Source organism: Erinaceus europaeus, chromosome X, assembly GCF_950295315.1.
Source record: "Erinaceus europaeus chromosome X, mEriEur2.1, whole genome shotgun sequence".
NCBI classification, from domain to species: Eukaryota; Metazoa; Chordata; class Mammalia; order Eulipotyphla; family Erinaceidae; genus Erinaceus; species Erinaceus europaeus.
In genome coordinates, this window is record NC_080185.1 from 37,008,957 (window position 1) to 37,027,210 (window position 18,254).

General features: G+C 40.7%; 1 protein-coding gene across 6 annotated transcripts in view; it reads right to left on the reverse strand.

Moving 5' to 3' along the window:
* XIAP (X-linked inhibitor of apoptosis) overlaps positions 1-18,025 on the reverse strand; it is a 53,222-nt gene extending 35,197 nt beyond the window's left edge. The window contains exons 1-3 of one of the 6 annotated variants that reach the window (XM_060182529.1): positions 17,878-18,025; positions 17,476-17,607; positions 8,892-9,026 (exon numbers count right to left, since the gene is read on the reverse strand). In XM_060182529.1, coding sequence (XP_060038512.1) covers positions 8,892-8,988 — 97 coding nt within the window. In that variant the 5' untranslated portion in view covers positions 8,989-9,026; positions 17,476-17,607; positions 17,878-18,025. Of the gene's footprint in view, positions 1-8,891; positions 9,027-17,475; positions 17,782-17,877 lie in introns of those variants that run through there. The other 5 variants (XM_060182533.1, XM_060182530.1, XM_060182531.1 and 2 more) reach the window with 5 other exon arrangements.
* Between the last annotated feature and the right edge of the window lie 229 nt (positions 18,026-18,254).

Sequence of the window (18,254 nt, forward strand, 5' to 3'; positions counted from 1 at the left end):
ACGAGACATCTAATGCTTACATTTTCTGTGTTTATTTCTGCCACTGTTTTTGCTGGGGCTTCATGCCTACACTGTTCCTGGCAGATTTGCCCCCCCCCCCCGTGTGGGAGAAAGAAATGCAAAAATAAGGAGAGATACCACAGCACTACTCCATTGCCTGTGCAGCTTCCCCTTTGTGTGAGGCTCCTCTGTGGCGGCCGGGGGCTGCAAACGGAGTCTTCAGATATGGTGAAGTGTGTGCTTTACCAGGTGAACCATCTTCCAGCCTACAGTGTTTACATTTTAGTAGGCTCTGGAGATACCCTGGGGGAGTTTTTGCCAATCAATACCACTGGTAATTATCATAAAGCTGTTTCAAAAGTCTATTTAATGTTTAGATTTTTTTTTCCTTACAAAAGAAGTAGACAACAGTGCCTTTGGCAGACAGGTTAGTGAAAGAAAAGTTTTAAAAAATCTATTTATTTATTTATTTATTTATTTATTATTGGATAGAGACAGAGAAATTGAGAGGGAAGGATGATATCTATATCTATATCTATCTATCTATCTATCTATCTATATGGAGAGAGAGAGACCTGCAGCCCTGCTTAGCCATTTGTGAAGCTTTCCGCCTGTAGGTGGGGACAAGGGGCTTAAATCTAGGTCCTTGCACATTGTATTGTGTGCACTTAACCAGGTGCACCACTGCCTGGCACAAAAGAAAAGCTTTCTCTAAAACTACATTGAGTTTTGTCAATCACAGAAAAAAAGTCACATCCAGTCACTGGTATGCCTCATGGCTTTAGACCTGTTGCCTTCCATTACAGATGTGACTATTCACCCAGAAACAAAAGATTAAGTTCGTGTTTATAAACACAACACTGAACATCCTAGGACTCTGTAATACAAACTAAGAGAGCTACCACAGGGATCATTCTATTCTGCTTGTTCCAGGAGGTCTGGCTTATAGCACAGAACTACTGGCTGTTAATGACAGTTTACAAACTAGTGGTATAGAAATGTCAATTAAGGGAGTTGGGCGGTAGTGCAGCAGGTTAAGCGCAGGTGGCAAAAAGCGCAAGGACAGGCGTAAGGATCCCAGTTCCAGCCTCCAGCTCCCCACCTGCAGGGGAGTCACTTCACAAGCCGTGAGTGAAGCAGGTCTGCAGGTGTCTGTCTTTCTCTCCCCGTCTTCCCCTCCTCTCTCCATTTCTCTGTCCTATCCTACAACGACGACATCCATAAAACAAGGGCAACAAAAGGGAATAAAAAAAAAAAAACTTGGGAGTCGGGCTGTAGTACAGCGGGCTAAGCGCAGGTGGCGCAAAGCACAAAGACCGTCATAAGGGTCCCGGTTCGAACCCTGGCTCCCCACCTGCAGGGGAGTTGCTTCACAGGCGGTGAAGCAGGTCTGCAGGTGTCTATCTTTCTCTCCTCCTCTCTGTCTTCCCCTCCCTCTCTCCATTTCTCTCTGTCCTATCCAACAACAACAACAACAATAATAACTACAACAATAAAACAACAAGGGCAACAAAAGGGAAAAAATAAATAAAATAAAAAAAACTTAAAAAAAAGAAATGTCAATTAAGAGCCGATCACACAACTGACACAAATATTACTAACAATCACAACCTCTTCCTGTGAGACCAGCTAGCTAGCCAGGAGAATGTTAGAATCTACTGATAATATAAGCCTCTTGACTATTCACACCTGACTGACTGAACCATGCCTTCAGCCAAAGCATGAAGACAGTGATGTAGATGATACTGTTATTGAAAATAATAGCATGTGGGTGGCGGGGGTAGACAGCATAATACATAATGGTTATACAAAGAGACTATCATGCATGAGGCTCCAAGGTCCCAGGTTCAATCCCCCCTCACCACCACCATCACCATAAACCAGAGCTGAGCAGTCTTCTGATTAAAAATAATAATAATAATAGCATGCCATAGATAATTCCTATAAAGTGGTTCCTACTAAGGCCTAGAATGGTTGACTCAAATAGAACACTCAGTTTTAAGTCTGGACAGAAAGATTGTAGCACCCCTAGCAAGTAGTACAAACACAATTTAAAATAGTTTCAGATAAAAAACTCTTTAGAATAAAGAACAATCATAACATCAAGAAACAACCCACCCTTTGAATGTTTTCTGAGTGAGAATGTTATAGGACTTGTAAATTTGGTGAGTGAGTTTAAAGAATTTTTATTAAAACCTCTGAACAATCAATTTGGAATAGTCGGAGCAATAATAATAGTGCAAGTTTAAATTGTTATTAAATAAGATTAGTGGTTGCTTAGGGCTGGGGCATGAAGAGTAACTACAAATGGTTACTGGACTTTTTTGAGCAATAGGCATATTCTAAAATTAGACTCTAGTGGTAGCTGAGCAAATATGTAAATATACTAACAACCACTGAACTGTACAATTTAAATTAATTTCATAGTGTTAATTACATCTCTATAAAATTGTTTAAGGGTAGGAGTAGACAGCATAAGTTATGCAAGGAGACTCTCGTGTCTGATGCACCAAAGTCCCAGGTTCAATCCCCCACACCACAATAAACCAAAGCTGAGCAGTGCTCTGGTAAAATAATAAATTTTAAAAATAAATAAATGAAAATTCTTTAAACACCATTATAATAGTACTCTGATAACTGTTATTTTTTTCTTTTTTTATATTTATCTACTTATTTTTCCTTTTGTTGCCCTTGTTGTTTAACATTGTTGTGGTTATTGATGTCGTTGTTGGATAGGACAGAGAGAAATGGAGAGAGGAGGGGAAGACAGATGGGGGAGAGAAAGATAGACACCTGCAGACCTGCTTCACCACCTGTGAAGCGACTCCCCAGCAGGTGGGGAGCCGGGGGCTCAAACCGGGATCTTTACGCCGGTCCTTGCACTTTGCACCACGTGCGCTTAACCCGCTGCGCCACCGCCTGACTCCCGATAACTGTTATTTTTTTTTAATTTTATTTGGGATTAATGGTTTACATTCGACAATAAAATACAGTAGTCTGTACATGTGTAACATTTCTGTTTTCCACATAAAAATTCAACCCCCACTCGATCCTCCTCTGCCATCATCTTCCAGGACCTGAACCCTCCCCCCACCCCCAGTCTTTACTTTGGTGCAATACTGATAACTGTTATTATAAACTGGTGTGGGGGAGTAATTTATTATTATTTTACCAGAACACTGCTCAGCTCTGGCTTATCTGGTATGAGGGGCTGAGCCTGGGATCTCAGCGCCTTGGGTATAAAAATCTGTTGTGTAAATCCTATCTCTCAAGATAATTTAAAGTCTAGGACAAAGGGACCTTTACTAATGAAGTTTTGTCCTTTTGATAGTATAGGTAACAATGTTACAGCACAGTTTCAGAATGTGTGAGAGGACAAAATCATTTCTGCTTGAAGTGGTTACATATTTAACATGTTGCAAAGATCCCAGTTTAAATTTCATGCAACTACATCTATATTCTTTAAATTCTAATGTGAAGACTGATTCGATCTCCTTAGGATCTCAGTTTGTATGTCCCAGTGATGTAGATTATGGGCAGGGTGGTGGTGCACCTGGTTGAGCACACGTTACAATGTGCAAGGACCCAGGTTTGAGCCCCCCAGTCCCCACTTGCAGGCGACAAGTTTCACAAGTAGTGAAGCAATGTTGCAGATGTTTCTCTCCCTCTCTATCACCTCTTTCCCTCTATCCACTAAATAAAGATAATTTTAAAAAAATGATTAAACAGAAGACAAACTTGTTTTTGTTTGTTTGTTTGTTTGTTTTTGTCACTGCTGGAGCTTCACCACAAGCTAATTTTTTCAGGGAGTGAGACAGACACACACAGAGAGAATGACAACACACCATTGAAGTTTTCTCCAACGTGGTGGGGGTAGGGTTTGAACCTGAGTTGTGGATGACAAAGCATACACACTATCCGGGTGAGACATTCTGCAAGGCCAAAGTTATATGCTTTTTATACAAAGCTTTTGGATTCTTAGTAGGATTATTATAGGAATGCCATCTATACTTAAGAGAAAGATGGTTGTTTGTTTTTTTTTACTTTTATTTATTTTCCCTTTTGTTGCCCTTGTCTTTTTATTGTTGTTGTAGCTATTATTGTTGTTATTGATGTCATAATTGTTAGATAGGACAGAGGGAAATGGAGAGAGGAGGGGAAGATAGAGAGGGGGAAAGATAGACACCTGCAGACCTGCTTCACCGCCTGCAGGTGGGGAGCCAGGGGCTCGAACCGGGATCCTTATGCTGGTCCTTGCGCTTCATGCCACGTGTGCTACCGCCCGACTTCCAAGATGAGGGTTTTACCACTGACAGAGTATACCTAGTTTTCATTAGGCTATTTATTTTCATACATCCATTTAAAAGAAGAAATAGTAAATAAATAATTAAATAAATGTAAAATAATAAAAAAAGAAGGAATAGTAAGGTGGCCAACTCCTTCTTTCTTGCTTGCTTGCTTTTTCTTTTCCCACCAGAACCCTGTTGAGCTCTGGCATATGGTGGTGTGGGAAACTGAACCTGGGACCCTGGAGCCTCAGGCATGAAAGTCTGTTTGCATAACCATTATGCTATCTCCCCTGCCCCAAGACAGCCAACTTTCATTCTTCACCTGATTTCTTTAGTTTCATTTTTTTTTCCTTATCAACAAGGTCATCAATGTGTCCTGGTGCCCCATTGATGAATCCACCAGTCTATGGCCTTTTTTCCCCCCTTTCTTTACTGATACAGAGAAAGAGAGTGTGCTGTAGCGTTGCCCTACTGCTTGTGAAGCTCCCCACCCTCCCCAGAGGTGGAGACAGGGGTTTGAACTTGGGTCCTTGTGCTTGGTAACATGTGTGCTCTACCAGATGCACCACTGTCTAGTCCCTGATTTCTCTAGAATTTATCATGGTACAATATGCACTAGCACTACAGTATGTGTGCATACAGATTTCAGAAATATTATGAAGTATATGAGTTATCTATAGTTTATGGGTATTCCCTCCAAGCTATTTATTAATTTTATGATCGAGCCACTATGAGTGCCTTATGAGAGCTGTATGCTATTAAAACAATGAAGAGTCAAATGACTTCACTTTGAAGGACATATCTCTAAACGACGAAAAGTATATGAAGAAATAGTGTTATTTAATTGAATGAACATCTCTAATTTTATCAGCAGACTAGTCAGAAACAAAAAAAGTATTATTAACCTTCCTAACAAAAGCTGAATTACTTAAAATCAAAGTTAACAGTAATATATATATATATTTTTAATTTTTTTAAAAAATATTTATTTATTCCCTTTTGTTGCCCTCTAGACTCAGTAACAAACTTTTTAAATACTACTGTATAGGACATATACTTAACTCTGAAATGTTCTCCTGTAAATACATGAAAGGACCTAAGGAGAATCAACCAAGGGAAAATCAATCACAACTACAATTAAGTGTTCTACATTTAATTTGGAAAGTAATCGTAAGGGCAGGGGTTCCAAAGGTACAATTTCTCATGCACTATGAGCCAGACAAAAAGAAAAAAGTCATAGTAATACTTAAATTTAGACACAGGCCTCTAATCTTTGCCAAATTACTTATAATAATTAACTACAAAAGAACAGAGTTCCCTCAGAATGGACACACAGTAAAATACTCTTATACTTTCTTCAGCAAAATTTGGGACTGTGCTTCACAAAAGAATTTTTTCTGCATGAAGAATAATAAACAGGGTTTTTTTCAAGAATTCACTCAAGATCCTAAAATCGTTATTATTCCCTCATTTTACTGATAATTGTTTATAAGACAATGCACAGTGATTGTTTATCCCTAGCCTTTGACAAAATACCAGTCATTTACAGTTCAAACTATAGTCCCATGCCACAGATTAATATTATTTATTTTACTGGGAATCCAGCTCAAAACAGCAATGAGAAAAAAAAACCCTCAATTTGGATACTAATCCCATCTTTATTATTATTTTTTTCTTTCAATATTTATTTCCTTTTGTCGCCCTGTTGTTTTATTGTAATTATTATTGTTGTCATCGTTGTTGGATAGGACAGAGAGAAATGGAGAGATATGGGGAAGACAGGGGGGAGAGAAAGACACCTGCAAACCTGCTTCATGGCTTGTGAAGCGACTCCCTGCAGGTGGGGAACTGGGGGCTCGAACCGGGGTCCTTATGTGGGTCCTTGTGCTTTGCGCCACGTGCACTTAACCCACTGCCGCTATCGCCCGACTCCCCTAATCCCATCTTTAAAGAAAAAATTGTTTTCATTTTTAACATGGAGGAAAGGATTCCTAAGGGAAGGGGGTTTAGTGTGTGGAGCAAGGATTTGCATGCCCAGGGTCCCAAATTCAATCCCAAAACATCGACTGTGCCAGATTGGTGCTCTAATCTCTCTCAAGAAAATAAATCTAAAAAAAGTGTGTATCATACTACATAAACTATGAACTTGTTACTTGATCCTGGTAAGAATCACACATGGTAAGAAACACACTCTACTGGGTATAAGATCTCTAGGGTCCAGGAAACAATGTATCTAACTTGCAAAAAGTAAGAGGGAATGATGGTTTGGATTCTTACCTTTTTGCTTACCTTAAGAACTAATACTATTAGGGCTGGGTGGTGGCGCACCTGGTAGAGTACACACATTACAATGTGCAAGGACTGGGGTTCAAGCCTCTGGCCCCCACTTGCAGGGGGGAAGCTTCACAAGTGGTGAAACAGTGCTGCAGGTATCTCTCTCCCTCTTAGTCTCCCTTTCCTCTCTACTTCTATCTCTACCCAAAATAAATAAACATTAAAAAAAGCACAAATTTACAAAAAAAAGAAAACTGTTACTTTATATTCACTGTTAGATAATGACTTCTGAGCTAATCATATGAGAAAAAAAATTAGAATGATGTTAATACTGATTAATCATTAGGTTAAAAAACATATATACCCATAGATAAAAAGCAGGATTCAGGGCATGTCCACAGTGGCTGGTCATGAACAAAATAGCTTTTGGTTCACTGCATGGGAGGCAGTATATCACCAGCAGAGAGGGCTGAGAAACACAGGAAATACCCAACTCCTACTTACTATTAACTTGAGTTAAAAATAAAAGATCTCTGTTGAAAACTGTTTGAGTGATGTCTCACTAGTGTGCTGAACTATTCAGTGACTGTCTTATAAAAATAAATCAATTCTCGGTCTAGCAAGGAAGGAGTCTCTCCCCGATTTTGTCAAAAAAATTTCCTAAAATGTTTTTACAAAAGGGGAGTTCAGAATTTAAGTACATCAAAAAGTACATTATATTCTGTAGATACCCACAAGAAAAACTTGCTCACCACAACTAGGTTAGTGATGAACAGAATAAAATAAGCACTTTTTTTAAAAATTGCCACCAGGGTTATCATTAGGGCTTGGTGCCTGTATGACAAACCTACCGCTCCTGGCAGCAACTTTTTCTTTCCTTAGACAGAACAGAGAAAAGCTAAGAGGGGAAGGGGAAATGGAAAGGGAGAGAGGCAGAGACACATGTGTAGTACTTACTTCACTGCCTGTGAAGTCCCCCCCCCCGCAGGTGGAAAATGGGGGTTTGAACCTGAGTCCTTGTGCATGGTAATGTGTGTCTACTGCCTGGCCCCATTTCACTCTTGTTTTAAGGTTTATTTATTTTTCATGAGAGAGAATAACAAAAAAGGGTACTGCTCAGCTCTTGTGTATGGTAGTGTGAGGACTGAATCTGCGGCCTCTGATGTGTTTGATTTAATTTTTAGATAGAGACAGATAGGCAGAGAGAGAAAAAGAGTGAAAGAGATCACAGCACTGAAGCCTTCTTCCGTGGGGTAGGAACTGGGCCTGCCACTATCCATGTGAGCTATTATGCCAGCCTGCATTCTCAGATATGAAAGTCTGGCATGTCACTACCTATAGCTTCACTATCTGTACAGCCTAAAGATCCCTCTTTCATATTTATTTATTTATTTATTTTTAGAGACAGGGGACAGAAGCAGAGAGAGTGAAGGAGTACACAGTTCCAAAGCTTCCTTCAACTCAGGGGAGGCCAGGTTCAGACCTGGGCTGCATACCTGCCAAAGCAGCATACAATCCAAGTGAGCTTTATCACTGAGCCCACTCTTTCATTTTAAGTAGAAGAAAATAAAGGTATGAGGAATTAAATGATTTGGCTAAGGCCATAGAACTGAAACTGAAAAAAAAAAAGATTTTATTACACATGAGAGTTTCACATCAGAGATAGGAATGAACTTAAGAGCATCACTCTAGCACAAGGCAGCGTGGATCCAACTAGAACCCCAGGCAGGCACGTCCAATGCTCTACCTGATGAGCCTTTTCCCCAGCTGCAAGAACTGGAACTTATTCTTGATAAAAGCCAACATCATGGGGGCCGAGCAGTGGGTGGGTGCACTTGGTTAAGCGCACATATCACCATGTGCAAGGATCCTGGTTTGAGCCCCTTCTCCCCACTTGCAGGGAGGACACTTCATGAGCAGTGAAGAGGGCTGCAGGTGTCTTATCTTTCTCTCTCCTCTACCTCCCCTCCCCTCTCAATTTCTCTCTGTCCTGTCAAATAAAATAAAGTAGAAAGGAAAAAAATGAAAAAAAAAAAAAAAAAAAAAAAAGGCCTCCAGGATTTGTAGTGCCAGCACCAAGGATAAGCCCCGGGATAACCCTGGAGGCAAAAAAAAAAAAAAAAAGAAGAAGAAGAAGAAGAAGAAGAAGCAGCAGCCAATATCATTATATCATTTCTCCTCCTCAGTAGATATCTCTGTTGAAAGTCACTCTGTTGATTACATACATTTGGTAGGCTTGGGTTTAAATTTTTAAGATGATTAAGTAAGGAAACTAAGTCACAGTAAGTGACACATCAAATTAAAGTGGCTCAGCAGTAGAGCACAAACCTTGCTGGTCTTGTGTCCTAGGTTCCACTCCCAGCATCACATAGAATGGTGAAGCAAAAGCCAGTTGGTGGCGCACCTGACTGAGTGCACAAGTCATTAAGCACAAGGATCCAAGTTCAAAGCCCCAGTCCCCACCTGCAAGGAGAAAGTTTCACAAGCAGTGAAACAACCCTAACAGGTCTCTATCTCTCTCTCCTTCCCAACCTCAATTTCCCTCTGTCTTGTCAAATAAAAAAAAAAGCAAGCAAATTTTAAAAGCTAAGAGAATAGTGAAGCCATGTTCTATTGTATCTTAAACTCTCAAAAAAAAAAAAAAAAACAACCTTACCTGCAAAATAATTTTTTCATTTCCTTTAATCCTAGTATTTTAGCTACATGTATTTTTTTCTAAAATGCTGAATTGAAGAAAAAAAATCTCTAATATTATTTGTTTTCATATAAGGTCAAATTTAAACTTGAGCTTGTAGTTCACTGCCCATCCTTTTTCACCATGTTACCTCTAATAATAAAATATGCAATGTGCTTAAAAACAAAAAACAAAAAACAGCACCGCTCTCAGTTCTGGTTCACTGTGGTGCCAGGGATGAACCTGAGAACTCAGAGCTTCAGGCTTAAAGTCATTTGCATAACCATAGTGCTATCTCCAAGGCCCAGAAATGTCATTTACAGATCTGAATGCTTTTAAAGAATTTATTTATTTATTCATGAGAAAGATAGGAGGAGAGAAAGAACCAGACACCACTCTGGTACATGTGCTGCCGGGGATCAAACTCAAGACATCATGGCTGAAAATCCAATGCTTTATCCACTGTGCCACCTCCCAGACCACCAGATTTGAATGCTTTTATATGAGGTATCCCATTTAATTTACACAACCTATCACAGGCCCCACTTAAAATGTGAGGAAACTGCTGTTCTGAGAATTTACAGCCAGGACGTTACAGGAAAAAAAAAAATCAAACCCAGTGATTATGAGCAATATTAAGTCTAAAGAAATTAGAGACCAGGTGGTAGTGCACCTGGTTGAGTGCACCCATTACCATAAATAAGGGCCTGAGCTCTACCTCCTGGTCTCAGCAGGAGGGAAGTTTCACCAGTGGTGAAATAGAGCTGCCAGTGTCCTTCTATCTCATCCTTCCCTCTCAATTTCTCTGTCCTATCAAAAGACTACTGGCAGAAGGTGTTAGTGTGGTAGCAGAAAATGTTAGGCTTCTTTTCAAAGTTTGCAGAATAAAGTTCAAAGTTTGGAGTCAAAGAAAGGTAAATTACAGCAAATTACACTGAGAGAGCCCTTGTTTTGAGGTCAACCAAATTATTATAAGAATAAATTAAAAAGTTAAAAAAAGAATTAGAAGTTAAAAATTTCAAGGAATCCACAATAATACCCATCTCTGCCAAATTGAGGCAATCAGTCTTGATTCAATTAATCTGCCCGATCATCTAAAATTCAAGCTACTTCAACTCTGTACGGTCTATACAACCCATTATCCTTGAAACTGTATTATGAAAGGAGAACATGATGAGTGAATCACAGCTGTTCTTAAAGTAAGACTTGATACTGTGGCCAAGGGAGTGGCATAATGGTTAGGGCACTGGACTTTATAAGCATGAGGTTCTAAGTTTGACCCCTAGCACTGCATTGCACCAGACCAGTACTCTGGTTCTCTATCATTCATAAATAAATAAATAAATCTAACAACAACAAAGAGTGGATACCAATCACAGCAAAACTAAATCCATAAACGTATCAAATAAACAGCTACAACTATACTATGATTGTGAAGAATAAAAATCCACGTGGAGTCCTACAAAATGGAGACAAACATGCTTTTAGGCACCTCTTCATATCAAAATCTGGAGGTGCTCAAGTCCCTTAGTCAGACCTCATTATCCAGACTCCACATCCGCAGGTTCAACCAACAAGCATCTCCCTGAAAGTGGAACACACAAATAAAAGACAACACTTGGACATATGTGGTCCTGCACAATTCAAATTCATGTTGTTAAATGGTCAACAGTACTTAGTACATTATATTTAGGAGTATGGATCAACCTGTCAATGTCCATGTTCAGCAGAGAAGCAATTACAGAAGCCAGACCTTCCACCTTCTGCATCCCACAATGATCCTGGGTCTATACTCCCAGAGGGTTAAAGAATAGGGAAGCTATGAAGGGAGGGAATGGAATATGGAGTTCTGGGGGTGGGAACTGTGTGGAATTGTACCCCTCCTATCCTATAGTCTTGTCAATATTTCCATTTTATAAATAAAAATTTTTTAAAAGTGTAAGACATAATTATGAAGGTCGATAACTCTACCGTGCACCTAATTTCTTGTTTCTTTGAGATATTTATTGCCAAAAGATTTGGGATTGTTATAATGGGATTTTTTTCCTTGATAAAATATGAGACAATCATGAAAAAAATTATAATGGGTTTTGAGTCTTTGGAGTAAACCAATTCAAACCTACCAAGTTATAAAGAAAAAAAAACTGAGACAAAATAATTTGTAGGTTAAATAAGAACTATATTTTGAAAGGCTTTTCTTGACACTGGAAATGTTTCATATAGAACATGGAATGAGAGGGAAAGGATTAAAACAATCTGTATATACTATGGGCCTCTCAAATCCTAGGGTCTTGTCGGTGTTTCCATTTTATAAATAAAAATGATTAAAAATTGCTTTTCTGCTCAGCACCCGATACTCAACAAGAGTTGTGTGAAACATGAGTGCAAGAGTAAGATCAAGATCCAGAGGGAGGAGAGATGGTCATGAGCCTTCCAAAGTTGCGGAACCTCTGCCCCAGCAAGAAAGAGATGAAAGATCTGAGGAGGAGTTAGCAGCTGAGATTCTAGATGTTGAAAATGATGAAGAGGATGAAGAACCACCCAGAGTTCAAGAAGCTGAGATAGAAGACGCTGGCCAGAAAGAGGCTGCAGTTGAGGGTGGAGATGGCCCGAATGTCAAAGGGAAGGCTGTCCCTGATCCAGCCCCTGGTAGGAGGCCAGACGCAGGTGATGGACAGTAGTGCATCAAAAAGAAGACAAGCTGAATTGACACTGTTACTATCAATAATTTGACTTGTTAAAATGTCTCAATAGGAGGCCAGGTGGTGGCGCGCACCTGGTTGAGCGACATTACAGTGCAAAATGTAACAGTCGAGCTCGACCGCCAGCTACAGGGGGAAAGCTTTCCAAGTGGTGAAGCAGGGCTGCAGGTGTCTCTCTATCTCCTCCTTCCCTCTCCATTTCTGGCTGTTTCTATCGAATAAAGATAATAATTTTTTTTTTAAAAGTCTCAATAAAGCTCTAAAATTTACTCAAAAAATTATTTAAAAAATAAAAATAAATACATGTGGTTATATTTAATTATTATCTTTATTCTTTATCTATTATCTTTACACTTCCTCAACATTTTGCAATTAAATGCTTAATGTTTTGATTAAATGGAATCTATTTTAAAGTAATATAAAAACAAATTGGAAGCACCCGAGATTTGGAATTGTTCACAATTCCAGTTACTTCTCCCCCACCACACACACACACAGAGCAAATCAGAAAGAAAACCAAGAACCCAGGCATCCAAGGCTCTTTCCATGGTTCATGATCTCTAACATATGAAAATAATTTTTTACTGAATCGAACATTGATTTCCTATTTTGTCACAGTTGTTTTTGCCTCTTTGAAGCTTCTCACAATGACCTTAAACAGTGTTACAGATTAGATTTTATAATACTGTTACAAGATTAGACTACAGAAATAAAGCTTGAGAATTTGATAGCTCATGATAATCTAATCTTCCAGTTTTAAAAGAACAAGGACATGTATTTACTTATTTATTTATTTAATTGCCAGCAGGGTTATCTTGCTAGGACTCAGTGCCTGCACAGTGAATCCATTGCTCCTGGTGGCCATTTTTTCTTTCTTTCTTCTTCTTTTTTAATAGATAGGACAGAAAGAAATTGAGGAGGGAGACAAAGGAGAAAGAAAGAAAGAGAAAGAATGGAAGGAAGAAAGGAAGAAAGGAAGAAAGGAAGAAAGGAAGAAGGGAAGAAGAAGAAAGAAAGAAAGAAAGAAAGAAAGAAAGAAAGAAAGAAAGAAAGAAAGAAAGAAAGACTCCTGCAGACCTGCTTCATCTCATGTGAAACTGTCACCATGCAGGTAGTAGGGAGCTGGGGCTTGTGTGCTCAACCAAGTGCACCATCACCAGGCTTCCAAAAACATTTATTTTTCCACAGCAGCCTTTGGAACTTTATTACAGTTTATATTAATATGCATTAATATAATGCCTGGCATATAGTAGGTGTTCAATTCATGCTCATTTCCTTTTTCCTGTTAACACTAGCTAATAGATTTACTACTCGGTCAAATAAAAACCAGTGAAATATTTTATATGTGGCTTCTCTAAGCATTTACAATACATATGCTTACAATCAAATATAAGAGGAACATTTACATTATCAAAATAACTCAAGCACAACAGAAATTGTTACATTAATTACAGTAAGTTTGGGGAGTCGGGCTGTAGCGCAGTGGGTTAAGCACAGGTGGCGCAAAGCACAAGGACCGGCCTAAGGATCCCGGTTCGAACCCCGGCTCCCCACCTGCAGGGGAGTCGCTTCACAGGCGGTGAAGCAGGTCTGTAGGTGTCTATCTTTCTCTCCTCCTCTCTGTCTTCCCCTCCTCTCTCCATTTCTCTCTGTCCTATCCAACAACAACGACGACAACAACAATAATAACTACAACAATAAAAACAAGGGCAACAAAAGGGAGTAAATAAAATAAATATAAAAAAAACCTTTATAAAAAAAGTTACAGTAAGTTTGTTGTTGCCAGAGTTTCTCCACTCCAGGTCCACACTCTCAGAGAGAGTGAGTGACTGACCACAACACTAAAGCTTCCTCTAATGTGGTGGGGGCCACGCTCAAACCTGGGACTAGCACATAACAAAGCAGGCATGCTATACCAATGAGCTATTTTGCCAGTGCTAATGGCAATAATTCTTATCTATTAAAAAGGGCCTGGGAGGAGGGAGAAATAGACATAATTGTTATGTTAACAGATTCTTATGCCTGAAGTTCTGAGGTTCCCTGGTTCAATACGCCACACCACCATAAACCAGAGCTGAGCATTGCTCTGGTAAAAAAACAAACAACAACAAAAAGAATATAGTTAAGTTTCCATCAGTAGGCCAGAGAAGAGAAAAAATAAATTTACAAGCTAGAGGCTTGGAAGTTTCAGGTCCAATCCCTTTTTATCACCAGATCCAAGGTAAGACAGAGCTGATCAGAGCTCTGGTAAAGAAAAAAAAAAAAAGGGGGGGAGCCAACAAAATAGCTCACTTGGATAGTACATTGAGAGAAGTTTCAGTGATGTGCTGTGGTCTCTTTCACTTTCTTTCTGCCTCTATGTAAAAAAAAAAGGAATCAAATATACAAATGGGTAAAAAAGAAAACTGGGTAGAAATTACCCTTTCCTAAGGGAGTACATGTTAGACGGGAAATTTTCTATTTGTAATGGTATCTCCCTCCTTGTAGCAGGAAGAATATGGACAAAGAAGTATATTTACAAAGAATATGGACTGGATGTGGTGGTGGGAAACTTAGCAAAAATTTGTTCAAAAGTCCTTAGTGTCTCCTTGTCTCTGCTCAGTCCAACAAACATTTGCTTACCAAATATTAGCTATTGCCTTCTTCCTATAAATTGTCCTTTTTTACTTTCCAACCTCCTTTAACTAAAGATGATGTTTTTTTTTAAACAGCTGCCATTGACAGTGACTTTAATTTTTTAAATAACTATTTATTGGATAGAGAAGGCCAGAAATTGAGGGGGGATAGAGAGACACTTGCAAACCTGCTTCACCACCCGTGAAGCTTTTCCCTGAACCTGGGTCCTTGCGCACTCTATGTGCTTAACCAGGTGCGCCACCACCCAGCCCCCTAAAGATGAATTTTTTTTTCTAAAGATGAAATTTAAGGTGATTTCCCTAGTCATTTTATGAGGTTACTCAGTTTACGTGGAACTCTCCAAGAGTACCTTTAAATATTGATACTGCTTTTTGCCCTGTTAATCTTTTTTAACTATAGGAAATGTATCAACTAGCAATTAGAAGGGTCAAGAAAAAACCTTCTCTTCCCTTACACTACATTATTTGATATAAACAAATTTCTCAATATATTGAGATTATTTTTCCCCTTTACATTAGGAGCAACAGGAAAGAAACAAAGAACATTAACAGCCATTCAATAATCAGGTGTGCTTCATCAATTAGGCTGACATGAACCAGACTGGATTTCACAATAAATCAGATACATAAATGCACATGTGTGTATATACATATATATTACTGATAGAGTAAATATGCTAATAAAGATGTGTATAAGCTTAAGACTTTCAAAAAATTAAAACTAAGACCTGTTTATGGTAAAAAAAAATTCAAACAATACATGAGGTCAGGAGATTAGGTTACTTGTAGAGTATAAGGGTCTTCTCACTTCTTTCCATCATACAATTTTTTTTTACACTTTTCCTAATCCAATTTTTTTTTTTTGCCAGGGTATTCACAAGGGCTTTATACCTGCTCGGTACTAATGGTCTAGACAGATTCTTTTTTAGATAGAGGGTGAGAGAGAAAAAGAAGTGCTTCTGAAGATTCCCCCCTTGACATGGTGCTCCCATGAGGTGGTCAGGAACTCGAACTGGGGTCTTCCACATGGTAGTGTGCTCTACAGAGTGAGCCATTTCCCAGCCCCTAATATTACATTTTTCTCAGGTATCCTTTAGAATCTACCTGAGCATACAGAAACATACATATAGGGAGTTGGGCAGTAGTGCAGCGGGTTAAGCCCAGGTGGCGCAAAGCCCAAGGACCAGCATAAGGATCCCGGTTCCAACCCCCAGCTCCCCACCTGCAGGGGAGTCACTTCACAGGTGGTGAAGCAGGTCTGCAGGTGTCTATCTTTCTCTGCCCCCCGCCCCGTCTTCCCTTCCTCTCTCCATTTCTCTCTGTCCTATCTAACAACGATGACATCAATAACAATAATAATAACTACAACAATAAAACAACAAGGACAACAAAAGGGAATAAATATGCAGCTGGTTAAGCGCAGGTGGCACAAAGCGCAAGGACTGGCTTAAGGATCCAGGTTTGAGCCCCCGGCTCCCCACCTGCAGGGGAGTCATTTCACAGGCGGTGAAGCAGGTCTGCAAGTGTCTGTCTTTCTCTCCCCCTCTGTCTTCCCCTCCTCTCTCCATTTCTCTCTGTCCTATCCAACAACGACAGCAATAACAACAACAACGATAAACCACAAGGGCAACAAAAGGGAAAATAAATAAATATAAAAAATTAAAAAATAATAAGAGGATAAATATTTAAAAAAAGAAACACACACACACACACATATATATGCCTGTGTGTCTCTTTTTAACCTAAATTGTTGCCACTTCTTAAATGATAGGGAAACATGTCTCAAGCGTATGGCAAACAGTAATACAGCTTCAGAAATGTGCATCTAATTCAATACATGTAGTCTTGCTTACAAGTTATGTAGAGCAGTTACACAAGGAATGAGTGGTGAATAACTGACCAGTCAGACAACCTGGGTCATATTCAGTGTAGCTGAGTTGTCAAAAACAAACCATGAAATCTTACTTGCCTTAGTTTCTGCTTTTTGTACAACAGGGTTGGAATGTCCCTTCCAACTCTATAAAATGTTAATAGTTCTAAGATGGCCGTCTGTTAACACTGTCCCTTTGAACTGGTTTCAAGAAATGTGGAAAATGTGAAAAAGCAAAAAACTTTGTAACCATCTCCCATCTTATATGAGTAAACTTCTACATCATTAACTATCAAGGTATAGTTAGGATAGCATCAGTGGCATAATCACATTGAAAAGCAAAGTAGTAGATCATTAAAATCAAGAAGGTTTTTTACAAGGCTTTGATTGACGTGCTTTCATTTCTTGGCGGGGGTGGGGTAGAAAGAGTTGTAGCTCAGTTTTCACCCATCACTACAACCCCTCCCCCCACCAAAAAAAGAAAACAATCAAGTACATGAAGGAGTTAAAAAGAATGAAACTGAAAGTTAGGTTGCATTTCGCTTCACTCACTAAAAGTGTAGGGGAGGTGAGTGGCACAGCAAAGGTTAGACAAAATTACTAGCTAATTTCCTCTTCCGGAAGCTCTGGCTTCCATCCTTTCTGTTTCACACGCCCTCCCCAGACAGCACAACTCCCCTTGGCTCCTTAGGCGTCACTGGCATCAGATGGGGGTGGGGGTAGCCCCTTAGATCACAGTGCGGGGGGAGTTCTTTGGTTCTTTGACTCGATCTACCTTATGGGTCACAGAGTTTAAGAGAAGCTGCCAGGCCCGTCTGAAGCCACCACCCGACTCGTACCTCCAGCAAAACCCCCAATAACCTGGGCAAAGAGCCCGGGGCCAGTTACCCCGCCGGGCAGGCGCGGCCTACCCGCCCTTCCCCGCAGCTCCAGGAAGAGGGGAGCCAGAGGGGAGGGGGGAAAGAGAGGACAGGAGAGAAGAGGGAAGAGAGAGGAGAGGAGAGGCAGCCTAGATCGAGAGGGAACCCACCGCGCCAGAAGAGCCGGTCCGGATCGCCCGCAGCACCCCGCGCGGGATCGACGGGAGGGTCCTGGAGACTAGGCGGCTCAAGCCCCAATCTGGAAAAGCCAAACTTCGCTCTGCCGGCCTTCGGGCCCCCGTCTATAAAGAAACGGAAGTCCCTTCGTTCCCGTCACTAGCTCCCACTAGCTGGCCCATAACCGCAGGGAAAGCCCCAGTCGGGGAAACCTTAGAGCTTCTGCGTCGTCGGGGGCTCAGAGAGGAACCGGGTGCGGTCAGTCAGCCTCCCAGTCCCGGCGGCGCCACTGGGCACCCCCCAGAGATTTCCTTCCCCCCCACCCCCACCCTGAGGCCAGCCTCCCGCCCAGCAAAGCCCCTCCTTCTTCCCCCCTCCGCCATTTTCCAACTTACACTATGGGGCCCGGCGTCTCCACTGAGAAGTCCACCCAGGGCACCGCCAGGGTCCCGCCACTTCCTGGGGCTGGGAGAAGGCAAGTCGACTAGATTCCCCCTCCCCCCTCCCACCCCCACCAGGTTCTGGAAATCAGAACCTGATGGAGCGGACGCGCGTGCGCGGTGGGCACCTCGTAGTCCCCGCCCCCAGACCCAGCGTGTTTCCTCTTTTAGGCCTGCGGGGGTTTTCTTTTTTCCCACGGTATTTTTTTTCTTTTGTACCTGTTGGGTTCTAGGGTCGAAGAGAAAAGGAATTGGAGGTCAAAGGACGAACAGAGAAAGAACGCAGCGACCATATTGAGTGCTAACTCTAGGCCAGGTGTTGAGCTAGGCAT